A 14441-nucleotide genomic window follows, 5' to 3' on the forward strand; every position below is an offset into this window, starting at 1 on the left:
GAGCTTTGACAATTTTTTTTTAATCCCAATAACATACCCACTAAAGAAACCAGTTTGAAGTGTGTGTACATATCTTGAAATGGGAATCTTTTGAAAAATATTCAATGCAGAAATTTACGCCAACAAAAATTATCCATAACGAAAACATATGATTTGGGAGCATGTGATTGAACTTTTTAAGCAAACAAATTTATTTTTTCTGCCCTTGCGCGATTTTGAAATTATAGTTTATAGTCAATAGAATGGAATATTTAGCTTGACTACATAAACTATATTTTTTATAATGTGTTTATAATACAATTTTCTTAAAACAAACTCAGTTGCCTTTTAGCAAACTATGAAGCAGGCGACTTTGACTTTCAAAATACCCAATCGTAAGAAAAAAATCAGATGTTTGGCCGATATCACCTTGCATCGATTCGCATTGGAAAATTTCCAAACATGTTTACTCACTTATTCCTCTACTAATTTACCATAATATGGCGCAGTGGCATCGCTGTCATTATCAAATGGGCGCCGGTAGTGGTTGTTGTTGCTGCTTCAACTGCCCGTGGTTGCCGTTTGGAAACAACCAGCTGCTGTTGTCTGCTATAAAAGCATGGCCCATTTGCGCCGAGGTCTGTCATCAAGTGTCGCTCTATAGTATCGCGTGTGTGCTTAATTTTTCCAAGTTTTCAATTTTAAAGTAAACGCTAAATAAATCATTAGTAAAAATGGCTGTCTGGGAAGGAAAGAAATACAAGTTAGAAAAGAGTGAAAACTTCGACGAATACATGAAGGAATTGGGTACGTTTTTTTTTATATTTTGAGCTATAGTATTATTTTATACCGTTAAAATGAATGTGGAGTATGAGCTAAGTTACTGTGGGAGAATGTCGGTAACCACGACTTTAGAAACGCGGTGTAATTATTAACGGACATAATTACTAGTCAATTTCAATTGGATTTGAAATTTTGAATAAAAAAATTAAAGGGGGCATGTCGACCAACACTGCAGTGGCGGTTTAGTTTAGAATGCACATACTGGAATATTTGCGTGATTCAGCCACCTTATTTCTTGTTTAAACAGCGGAGGCGTGGTTTTCATTTACGCTGCAGGCCGCCAAGAAGTTGGTATGCATATATGTACGTATGTATGTGTATATAATATGTACGGTACATACATACATACATATATAAGGATGCAGTCAAATTTACCGCAGTGCCGTCAAAGAGCCAGCCAGCAATCGATTTTTTCGTTTCGTTCAGAATTTCTGACGATTCGCTTCTTTTTCAACGGTCACAGCAATATTGTTGGAGTTCACACGGCTTTTACAGCTGTGTGAATCAGAATTTTTACAGCTTCCTTTCCTTGTGCTTTTTTATTGGTACAGCCAACAGCCGGCTTTTGCTTAGTACTTTACTAAACCGGTTTTTTCGCTTCTAATTGCGAAATACTGCAAAACAAATTCGACCGGTAAAAAAAAAAATAAATAAATAAACGAAAACAAGCTTACGAAACAAAAAATATTGAAGGCGATAATAAAAAATACTTTATCTGCATGTATACTTATGCATTTGTGTATGTAATAGATAGCTGACGGTGAGTGCAGTGGCTGGGAAGGTCCAAAGTTTATTTAAAAGCAAATTGAACTTTTACCCTAAAGTTTTTTTTAGTTGAAAAGATAAAAATACTCGGGAAGTAGGCAATTGCTAAAGCAAAGTAGGTAAATATGTACATACAGTGGCTCACATACATACATATGTATGTAAGTATTTTGCATGTGAGCATGAATAGGTAAACTTTAAATTCCTGTACTTGTTTATAATTTATTTATACATTTTTTACAAGTTTAATTAAATCTTAATACTACGTAAACATTTCAAAGAAAACTTTGAAATAATAATTATTTATTCATATAAACTTAATAATACGTAAAAAAAGAATTAATTGCTGCGAAAAGTATTTTGTTTTAGACTAGATTGGTGTATAAATATATGCACATGCTATTTAATATTCCGTATGACATCAACGAAATTCGGCAGGTATTTTTCCCATTCCTCGAGCAAAACAGGCTAACGGTCACTTTTTAATGAAATTTTGGGTTCGCGCACTTTATTCTCATAGACCCAAAGATTTTTTATAGAGTCTATGTATGTCAGCTCTTTGAGGAGGTGTCTGCCAATGCTTTATGTTGAAAAGTTTTCACATTTTAATGTATAAGCTGTATGTTTGGGATCGTTGTCGTGTTGAAATAAAGACTCGTTCCTTGCCATACTTATTTTTTCTTGTCTGGAAATTTTCCATGAGAACGAACAGACAAAGGTGCCGTATATCCATCGTGCCATCTATAAGAAGTAGTTTTCCAACCCAGTGAGCTGCCGTACCATACGACGACTATCCGATTCGTTCCCACGACAGTCGGTTCCACATTACCGGAACGACCAGGTTTTATATGATTTTTACTTAAGTAGCATTCCCTGTACATGTATGTAGAATGTTCATACTGCTACAACGACTATCCGATAAGAAAATGTGGTACTTGCCTTCGTCACTAAAGATTACAGTTATCCAAAACTCAAAACCTGTTTTTTTTTTACTGGCGTTGACGAATATGTCGCTTTTTTGGTGCTGATTTTTTTTTTATATATATCAGTTTCAAACACAATAAGCGAAGTACTTCTGTGATTATAGTATCTTAAACTTCAAACTTAACGGTACAATATTTGTGCTTGCTGATTGCCCAATTTCTTTCGGAAATGCGCAACAATTTGAATACACATATAAAAAAGTAAATACCTCTTCATAATACATCAGAAATTTGAAATTTTTACTTACAGAAGAAACTGTACAAAATACTTCAATGAATAAAGATTTTTTTGCATATTTTTTAACTTATATGGAAAGCAAGAGTGATAGAATAATTGTTAGTTTGTTTTGTATTATTAAGATACCTGATGTCACACTTGTCAAAATCGCGAAAAATTAAGTAACGGTTTTGGGAAGACGCCACCTTCTGTATTGAAATCTGTTTGTATGGAAAGTAACAATTATTTTTTTAAGTTTTGCTGAATTATTTACGTAGTACTGACCTTTAATTTTAATAACTCATGAACCCAAAGGTCTACCTCTATCAAAATAACATTACCAAATATTTTCTGCCTCAGTGACTTCTTGAACTGTTTTTAGTCATTCGTCATATTAATATTGCTATAGATGTATGTAAAAATGTGCAAATAATTATACATTTTTTGAACTTGGCAGAGAGTTGTTTGTCGCTGAAATTTACAATGAAAAACAAAATAAATTTACTAAGTCTGTCTACTGAACCTTGCCTTTTCTCTCAAATACTGGAAAATCAAATCACATCGGTAAGTGCGCTGCTTTGACAACTTGCCTTCTTTGCAGCCTTGCCCGCTGCATTCTATACTCGTAGCATTCTATACTTCCTAGCTACGAAATTGTTTAAAAACCTAGTAAATCGAAAGTCATCAAGAAAATGCTTCTAACTTTTATCTCTTAATGATTAAATTCCATTTATTATGTTTATATTTTTATAGTTAAATAAATTACATTTTCATTGTAAAATTCAAGCTTCTTATGAATTACAAAAAATTATTCACGATCTTTACAATTAAGATTGGTCTAAAAACTTAAAATTTTTGTTTTCACTAGGCATATTTTGTAGCTAAGAACGAAAAACCTTCCAGCACCTGCTTGCATTCGAAAAGTTTCTAAAAAATTCCGTTCGGGATAGACAGGCGTCATCATTCGTAAGACTTTTTAAAATACTCGAAGTGAGAATCGAGCAGGACCTTATAGTAGTAATTTTAATCAATAATTATTTTATTGCTTTTTAAATGATACCCAGATAAGCTGAAGTATAAGTGGATTTACTTTACAAATGAAACCTTTCTGTCTTCGGCTTGCCAATACAACATTGCTTTTATTACCGAAAAATTAGTCAGTGAAATTTTATGATTGTGATATCTTGCGCAGTTGTTAAATATCTTTTTGTGATAAGCACTTAATTGGAGGGTCAGTTAACAATGCCCATAAAATTTATATAATTTGTGCATTACGTGCATCAATGAGGCTTACATTTTTCAAATATTAATTTATGCGTGAATACAAAAACGTATGTCGAAGATATTGGCATTGGTACAATTGTACATATTCTTTAGTTTTTCAAAAAATTTCTTTGTCGTTTTATATTTACATACATTTTGTTTTCATTGCCATTTTGACAGTGTTGCAGAGGTCATGGTCCACACATGCAGATATTTCTTTTATATGCCATATATTTGGTGTTGACGCTGGCGGACACTTAGTAGGTCCGTTTTCATTTTACTGATTGCATATAGATAAAGTTCGAAATGCCTAAGAAAATGTGGCCAACAATTAGTTTCATAATTTTGAATGACTATGAGTGCTGTTCTTGAAATTGGATGCATTCGTATATTTTGTTTTTGTGTTGCTTTTTATTGGTTGCGACAAATTCACCACAAACGTCAACACATTGCCTATTGTTTATTTATAAAATTATTTAATTCAATATTCTTGTTGATTGTTGGTATGTTAACATATACATTTGTATACGTGTGGATTTATTTTTCTCGCAAAGCGGTTTACTCAAATTTTTTCCTAGCGAAACGTGAAATCGGGATACTTATCAGCAATTGAGCTGGAGAGTAGCCTGGTGTTCTGATAGTCTTACCCTCATATGTATGTATGTATGCATATGTGATATGTGCATATTTACAAAAATAGAATCTGTTTCAATATTTTATATGTACACATACACATACATATGCATGTATGTAGTTCGCATGCACAATGTGTTCCATTATTTATATGCCGCTATTCATGTGTTGCTTTATTTTGTAGTGAAAGCAATTGGTGTTGATTTATTGCTAAAAAAAGAAAAACGGAAACAAAAAACTTGTGCTTATCACCTGCGTTAAGTTGACTTTTCGACTTCGTTCTGCATTTCAATTTGTTATATTGCTTTTTGATTGTTAAACAAAACTGGGCGAAAGGTAATTTATCGCACTAATATTACCCACCGCTAATTATAAGGGCAAAGCAAAGTGCAAAATTAGACATTTGTTTTTACTAAAGACATCCAAAGATAAAAACATACAACGTACATACATAAATATGCATAATTAACTTCCATACTGATAAACCAATTAGTCTGGAGAGTTGTTGATATTTTTTATTTGCCTCTCATCGATAATCTTGCAAAGTGGAACTTGCCCCCTCGTTGTTTGTAGTCTTTCACGCGATAATACAGTTTATTATCTTAAACTTTTCCTTTTTCGTTTTTATGACAAATGGACTCAAATGTATGTTCTGTAAATATTATATTATTGAGTAAAACGATATTTGCTTTATTCAATTTATTAAATTACATATGTATATATGAAATGCATAATCGACCAGTAATTGCTTCTTTGTTGTGACTTTTCGAATAACAACTGTGTTTAAAATTATAATCAGTATAAATGAAGAATAATTTAATAAGCAGTTAAGTTTTTTTTTGTATGAATTATGAATTAGCGTTAAGCTACGAGAAATTAAACTTTAAAGATCGGGTTTTTTTAAGAGCTTGAGAACTTAAAATAATAATAAAAAACAGAAATACTGTTGTAATTTGTAGAAATTTCGAAATGTTTTTTTGCTGTCTATAAGAGTTATTTTTCAACGGTTCAACTGTCGTGGATATGACTTCTGATGATCGTCATCAGTAAGAATTTCGAAAATATTGTTAGAAATGGTAGATCGAAATCAATTCCTAACAAAGCTTTAATTCTTTTAGTTGTTGACATGCCACACTTAAATTGGTCGTTTGGCTGTCTGGAAATAGCTGAATATACCCAACCTACCTAAATTCTTTAAACTACATATCGTCCCCTTAGTATAACAATAGCCTATGTGCTGATAGGCTATTATTTTTTTATTGAATTTTTGGATTCTCCATCGTCGATTTTATATGTGGTCAAAATTTTGTCAAATTCTAGTTCTACAAAGTGGGTCAAAACGTCAGTCAAAAAATAATAAATATTTACAGACATAACGAGATTTGAGTGAGAGCTACTTTCGACAAAAAGTTTGAAATTCATTTTCTCAAAACATCAAAAAATGTATAGGCTATTTTAATACTAAGGGGACGATATATACAAGGGCTGCCTTTTACATTTTGCGCACAATACTGAAAACACAGTAAAATATTAACGAAAATAGCATTACTGTTTTCCAAAATAATATCCTTAGAAGTTAATACACTCCTGTATTCGCTTGTATTAATTTTTAAAGCAGTTGTGCCACTCAGAATTGGATACCTCCAAAATGTTTATTGGCTTCAACAGCTTCTTCAGGCGTTGAAAAACATTGTTGTTGTTGTTGTTGTTGTTGTTGTAGCAGCATAAACATTCCCCCTACCTACATACGGGGAATGCTGCTGGAGTGACAGTTCTTGGCCGGATAAAAATCCGGGTCGTTTCGGTAACGTAGAACCGACTGTCGTGGAAACTGAAAAACATTGTCTTGGTGAATGGTGATGGTTCATCTTCAGCGGCTGGTTTTCCTTAATTCTCCGAAAAAGTCTAACAATCAAATGGTTGCGTACCACTCAGAATTGACGATCACGAACAACTTTTGTTTATATATTGTTATATACAGTTAAAATTTTCAAAAAATCGATTTTGTTTTTATTTTATTTTCCTCATGTACATACATATGTATATTTAAGAATGCACACAGAAATTTTAATATCGTTCCGGTGAATATTTTCGAAGTTACACGCAAATTTGAAAAGGCGTGTCAGAGAATTTTTACCCTATGTAAAACGCCGATCGCCTTTAAATTTCAACACAACCTTCTCAGATATATATTCTCCAGGTATTAATCGAAAGAATAAGAGTTCTGATGATTTTTTCAATTTTTTTTTTGGCAATTCTTCGCGAAAATTTTTGTAGAAAATACGATTTTTTTTCCTATAGCCGCCATTTTATCAATAATTAAATTTTTGACTATTCCTTCGATTAATACCTAGCTTTATCTATCCACAAAAAAGATTCAATTGGTTTTTCGATATCAGATAATCCAAAACGAAGATATTTTGTCCACCACCGAACGCTTTTTTCTGGAGGACTCTTTTCGTGCTATAATTAACTTTAAAGTAGACATTATTTGAATAATTAAAAATTTTATTTGTTTAATAAAATCGTTCTTTGTAAAAAAATCTCAAAAAAAAACCTTATTTTTCAGCCTTACCAGTGTATATAACCGAGTATATGCACTTACATTTGCATAATCGTATTTAAATTCAATATTAATTTTTTTCCCTCGCCCATGCCCTTAGTGTAGTGCCCCATTCATACGAGTACATCACGCCATATTCATTAAGTCATTGTCAATTTTAGCTTTTGAGCATTTTTCTCAAGTGCATGTCGAGCCTCCAGATAAATTCTTATTCATGCTCGTAAACTGTCGTGTGAGTCCAAAATAGCCTGAGCAAATGATCATTCATTGCCCAAAGGTAGAGGGCATCGGCATATCACGCGAGTTCAATTTAATTTATTTAATAAATTATCTGCTTGTTAGCATTGACATATGTATGTACTTATGTACATGGAATGTGCATTGGCGACAGAATGCCTTACAATTTGTTGTATTTCTTAATTTGCTTCATCTCCGAGTTTCGATGTGTTATATAAATGTACATACATATGTATAGTATTTAAGCTTTTTGGTGAAGTAGGTTTTATTCACTGTGCACAGGGTTTTGTTTACGAGTGCATGTTTGACCACCTTCCCTATTACGTATGCTCTATATACATACTCGTATGCATATGAAAGTACAGTCTAGAGAGGAAGCCTAATACAGAGGAAGCCTGCTTTTCGAAAGACCGCAGATGAATTCGTCAATACAACAATGCCCCTGTAACGGGGCCTTTGATAATTGCTGATTTTAGCTCGATACCAAAATCGTTTAGCAGCTCCTCTGCAAAAATGTGTGCGGTGTTATTTTCTTAATTACCGTTTGAGAGATGTTTGCTTACATGATTGATGGATGTCTGTGATTTGAGAAGATTTGAACTAGGTTAGATTTATAGGACATAAGTCTTGTACATCCACCGAACTGAAGTTGAGCCTTTTTCCAAGCAGGTGGTCTGTTTGCTTGACCGCAATGGTTGGTAGTTGTCTGGGATGCCGTCTTAAGTACACAAGTATCACCACATTTTTCTGCCAGTTAGGTTGAGGTTCGTATGGTTCAATGGACAGGAACTATGTATATTCGACTAATTGAAAATAACCAGTAAAATAATTGATTTTCTTATTGCCAAGTCAGTGTTGTATTCCACTAAAAGTATCCCTCCTCTTCTCTTTTTTCCCTCCACCCCGGGACTGCTCCCGTATTGTTCGAGGTAGAGGACCAGACGACGTCCTAAGAAGGACACTTACTTACTCACCCTGCGTCCAGGATCGCCTGTTTACAGAAACCTATGCTTAATGATCTTCAGCATAAGTTTCCATTTCACGCTTCTTTTTTCAGATAATATCCTCCTCGAAATTTGCGACGGCATTCCATTTTCTTCATCTATCATCATTTTCTCGATTATTTCTTCAGGTGTAAATACACCAATAGCTCGGTGTATGTCAGTGTTGGTTAATAGATTTTGAGAACATTCGCTACTGGGAATATGAGAACAGATGGAATGATGTGATAGTGTCAAGTTGTGGCGGACTAGCCAAATATTACACTTCCTGCTCGTAAACCTGGCTCGGGCGCTTTAATTATTTAAAAGTGAGCCAACTTTAGGAAATACATACGTACATCTAAAAAATAAAGAAGGTACTTATACTTATATAAACCTGTACACCAACATACCTAAGCCAATATTTTATTATTCGGTATACATACATATATAATATATAATATATATGCATCAACGAGTTTGTAAAATGCTCTCTAAATTTTTAACTACGCTTGAACAAGTGAATTATTACATTTTTGTTATCTTGCTTGATTGCACATTTGCTTTTTTATATTGTAGGCATACATATATAACTTGCACATACACTCATACAACTATAATATTTTCTGCGAAGTGCATTTCCATATTTTTTAGATGACTTGGAAACCGCAGACAGTCAATTAGACGTCTGTCGTCAAATGATATGGATGCTGGTACGCAAATTTAAATTCAACAAATGTGTATGCCCTGCATATGTATGGGGGTAAACTTTATATGAAACACCCTGTCGGAAAAACAGAACTAGTATGGAAAAGTAATTTTCGAAAATAAATAATCGTTCTAATACAAGTGTGGGAATTTCTATAGCTGACTGTTGCGAAAAGAGGAAAACTGTGAGTGGCCAGTTTCGCATCTACCAGATTGGTATTCATTTGCAACCTTTTCATTTTCCTGCAAGGTTCACATGCACTTATCTAATTACTCAGATATATATTGTGTGAAAGCATTGCTGTGCCCTTTATAACTTTTAAAAGAGGCGCCTAGATGTTGTTTTAAAATAAAACAATTAAAAATTTAGATTCTTTCAGGATTCACTATTTTTATTCAAAACACTATTATTATATGAGAATAATGGCATCATTCAAATTGTAAAAAATAAATTAGCCAAACAGTTGATTCGTGAATGCCTAATTGTTGCGAACGTCAAGATGTCGATGTTGACGATTGTTCAGCAACATTTTGCGCTACAACAGTAATATTTTCAACAGAACATCCAGTTTTTGGTCTACCAGTCCTTTTCCTATCCTCGGCAGAACCAGTTTCTTGAAATTTTGACACCAATCTGTGAATTGTTGATTCATTCGAACGATTATTTCCACCAAAAAAATCACGAATTTTGCGATATTTTGTTCTTAAAGGTCGACCATTTTCATAATAAGTTTCAATAATTTCAGCGCGTTGATTTATCGTGTGAAATTGTAAATCTATCTACTTGCCAAATGTCAAACAAAAAAAAAAGAACCGCCTAGAAATTTTTCACCGCTGACATCTAGGCGTCACTTTTTAAATACCCTTTACTTATGCCCCTGAGCCAAAGTTGAATTTAGTCATCTGTTAAATTCAAGTAAATATTTTACCTTTCACTCGAGCTGGGTTTAAATATAGCTTTTTTGCATACATATCAAATATGACAATCCCTGCTTTTGATACCGAAAATGTGAGAAATAACTTTTTCTACAATGCAAGTAGAGTACTTTTAAATAAATAAATAATTAGAGTCAATGACATTGGCTCCATTGTGGAGTACAACATGACAACAACGTGCACCAAAAATTGGAGGAGAAGCTTGACCAAACATCTAACAAATATTGGGTGGTGTTTTAAGACGTTGAGAACTTAAAGTGACAATACAACACAGAAATATTGTAGTTATGAATGTTTTTATAATAATCCGGTAGATGATTTCATGAAATTTATTTTTTTTAATTTCGTCGCGGCTACAAACGAGTTACATGATTCATTCGATTAGTCCAATTTTTGACAACTTTTTCCAATAAATCGGAATAATGAATCGAAATGAGCTCCGTCAGCAAAAATGCTACGCAAACGATGACCATTTGGCTTCAATTCTTGCATGACCTGTATTCTATAGGCAAGTAAGCCAAGACCCTTAAGTAAAATTTTCCACGTAATCGAAGGACAAACGCCAACAATTGCATTTTTCAACACTTCGCTCTATGAGCTCTGCGAATAGAGTTATTTTTTTCAAAGAAATTTTCACAATTTGGAAGCGTTGTTCTGGCGTTAAACGATTCATGATGACTTGCCAAACCTCACTGAAAAGAACTGTCAATATAGTTTACCAAGCTCAGCTGTCAAATCATAGTTATCGATATCGATAGTTCTCATGCAGCTAAAAAAGCATCCCATATTTTATGGTCTTAAAATTTTGAAATATTGCGTGAGGTGAAAATTTGTATCATCGCACATCGGAAAAAGATTAGTAAACATATCGATATCAATAATTCTCATGCAGCTAAAAAAACATCCGATGCATATATAACATACACAGACACATACGCTATGTAGGTATGAATCACATTCAATGGCACTTTGAGAGTTCTAAATACATATAATAACTACTTTCACGGGGAATGTTACACTTTTCTTCGTTTGGACACAATCGAAAATGCCACTCATGTACATTTGTATGTTAGTACTTTCATGTGTACATATGGGTACGCTATACAAAGATGCACTCATGTGCTTGGCTATACAACTTCAATTTAATTGAACATTCCGCACCACTTTACGCTAAATTGTTTCTCATTTAATGCAACAAAAACATATAAATTTCTTTATACTACTAAATATAATTCTATGTATGTGAATACCTCCCTGTCCAAATGCTACACAGCTTTACAAATTTATGGTTATGTGAATAAGACCTCCCTTCTTCCAAAATCATGCATATATTTTAGTGTTGATTCGTTTTGATTGCATATAATTGAATTTGGCTTGGTCTCTTTGGCTACTTTGAACTTTAACGGAACCAATTTTAGGTTAATTTTTTAATATATTGTACAATTATATGCAATCGTATTCATATTTAGTATACATACATACAATATATATGTAATTTAGGGTACCTCACCAAAAAAAAAAAATTGCGTATTCTAAAATGTATTATATTTTACTAAAAAAATATTTTAGAAAAAAATTACGATTTACGTTAGCTAAATTGATTTGAAAATACCTCCTAGAATCAGGGGTTTTTTTTAAACACAATAAGTTGGGTGTGCAACTAAGTTTTAAAGGATTTAAAACATATAGTAATACTAGTGTCAAATTGTACTGAGTATTTGTGTAACGAGTTTCATGTGAAAGCGTCATCATTAAGTGTCGTTTCTTAGTTTGTGTCATTTCGTCGAAGTGTAAACAAAAAATTTTTTTATACAAAGACTATGTCAGCTTTTGTGCCTACAAAACTTCATTCGCGGGAAGCATTGCTATTTTGCTTCTATCTGAAGAAAAGTGCAGCGGAAAGTTATCGGATGCTGTGTGAGGCTTACGGTGAGAATGCTCCATCAATTTCAACCTGCGAGTACTGGTTCCGACGATTCAAAAGTGGTGACCAGACATATGAGACATTGATCTTTCATCATGACAATGCTCGGCCGCATGTCGCACAAGTGGTCAAAACCTATTTCGATGGTAGCGGATGGGAAGTTCTACCCCACCCGCCTTATAGCCCAGATCTTGCACCATCAGATTACCATTTGTTCCGGTCGATGCAGAATGCCCTTACGGGAGTGCATTTCACTTCGGTTGAAGGTATCGAAAATTGGCTTGATGAGTCCTTCGCCCCCAAAAGCGAGCAGTTTTATTGGGACGGAATCCATGCATTACCAGAGAAGTGGAAAAAAGTGATAGCTAGTGATGGACAGTATTTTGGATAAAATATGTTGTACCAATTTTTAACAATAAATTTTTGAAAAAGAAAAAAAAACCTTTAAAACTTAGTTGCACACCCAATAAAAAAATTAAAAATATTTTTTCCATAAATCATCTCAGATGATAGAAGAGTGTAGACTTAAAAGGCCTTCATAAAAATGTTTAAAAGTTTTATCAATGAGGAATTTACGTATGCTGATATATGCAAAAAAAGAATTTATGACGTGAATGTTTTATTCTAAGAAATGAAAAGGGAGTCGGTTCTATTCGGTGCGCCCCGAATTTATATCCGGCCAAGGCCTTTCAATAAAATATTTCTTCAAAGTCTAAATCTATCAAGATTTGGCTTAGTCATTCGAGTTTACCTTTAACCTCTTATAAAAAAAAAATGCATGATACATCTCATTTTAATTCCGGGAGTAAAATTTTTAAACATTCTTATGTAGACCTTTTAAGCTTAGCCTCTTTTATCATCTGAGTTCACTGAAAAACTTTTGAAAATAATATTTTTAAAAACAAATTTTATTTATAAATACCTCGATTGTATGAAAGTATTTTCAAATCGGCCCAGCTCACCGAAATCTCCATATTTTTCCGAAATATTTTGGTAAGTCTTAGAACGTAAATATTTTAGCATTTCGTTGGAAAAATAGTACCAATTTTTTTTTGTATGGAGAGTGATGCACCCTAATGTATGTACATATGTCGGATCAAACTTCTAGAAGTGCGTGCAACATTGTGTGTGAAATAATGAATTAATCAATGTCAAATTAAATAAAGTTTCTTTAAGCAGTTTGCGATTGATATCAATTAACACCATTACCATATAAGTACTATGTACTCCTATGTGTGCATATGTACATATGTGCATACAATGTTATTTGCTTAATTTACATACATATATTTTGCCGCAACCACAACAGAGTATTTTAAAATCATAACACCTCGACCTCACGTTGTAATCGATGCTAATTGAATATTTTTAAATATAGTCGCTAATTTTGTTCTACTTTGGTTGTATGTACATTACAGGTGTCGGTATGGTTCTACGCAAAATGGGTAACAGTGTCAGCCCCACCGTTGAACTGAAGAAGGATGGTGATAACTACTCTTTCACCACTACCTCAACCTTCAAGACAACGACGGTCAACTTCAAGCTGGGCGAGGAATTCGATGAAGAGACACTTGATGGTCGCAAAGTGAAGAGCGTCTTCACTCTGGATGGCAACAAATTGGTGCAAGAACAGAAGGGTGACAAACCATCGACCATTATTCGTGAATTCACTGACTCCGAGCTAGTGACTGTAAGTCTGCTACAATTATTTTCTATAAATACGCGTGCAGTTTTGATTAAATGTATCATACCAATTTTTTCTTATAGACTCTCACCCTCAACGACGTGAAGTCCGTCAGAGTCTACAAGGCTGTATAAATGCGCAGTGCGCTACATGTGAAGTTCAAAACAACAGTAACAAAAAGCTAAAGTAATTTAAAATAAAAAATGCCACTTCTTGCGATAAACTAATGATTGAAAAACTAACTATCATACAGCATACATTGCTCTTTATATAACTACATATACATATATATATATATATATTTTGGATTGTGAATATCCCAATTTTGTTTATGACTGATTATTTGCTGATTAATGCATAAAATAATGTAATTAAAAGTATGAAGTTGTTATTAGGTAACAATTAACTATTTTTATGTGATTAGGCGGCTAATTAAAGTGAAATAATTCTCAATATTATTAACGACGCGCACCAAAATGTTCACACATGCTATGATAAATATTGTTGAATTGAGGATTTTCGCTAATGCATTTAAATATATTAACATTTAATTTAAAATTTTTATCATTGACAAATATTTAAGCACAAAACCGGTATAAGAACAAATGTGACTTTTTGCATTCAGTTAAATAAACATAAAATTGAATATTCGTGCATCTTAATGAAAATAAAGAAAGTGTAGAATTTATATTAACTTTAATAAAATGCACAATGGCGTTGAAAATA

General features: G+C 33.1%; 1 protein-coding gene across 1 annotated transcript; it reads left to right on the plus strand.

Annotated features, from left to right (window-relative positions):
* Positions 1 to 606: 606 nt before the first annotated feature.
* On the plus strand, positions 607 to 14441 carry LOC128868823 (probable fatty acid-binding protein). The gene is made up of 3 exons (XM_054111361.1): positions 607 to 786; positions 13450 to 13721; positions 13799 to 14441. Exons 1-3 carry the CDS (start codon positions 714 to 716, stop codon positions 13847 to 13849), a joined length of 396 nt encoding a protein of 131 aa, XP_053967336.1. The 5' UTR covers positions 607 to 713; the 3' UTR covers positions 13850 to 14441.

This window comes from Anastrepha ludens, chromosome 2 (assembly GCF_028408465.1).
Source record: "Anastrepha ludens isolate Willacy chromosome 2, idAnaLude1.1, whole genome shotgun sequence".
NCBI classification, from domain to species: domain Eukaryota; kingdom Metazoa; phylum Arthropoda; class Insecta; order Diptera; family Tephritidae; genus Anastrepha; species Anastrepha ludens.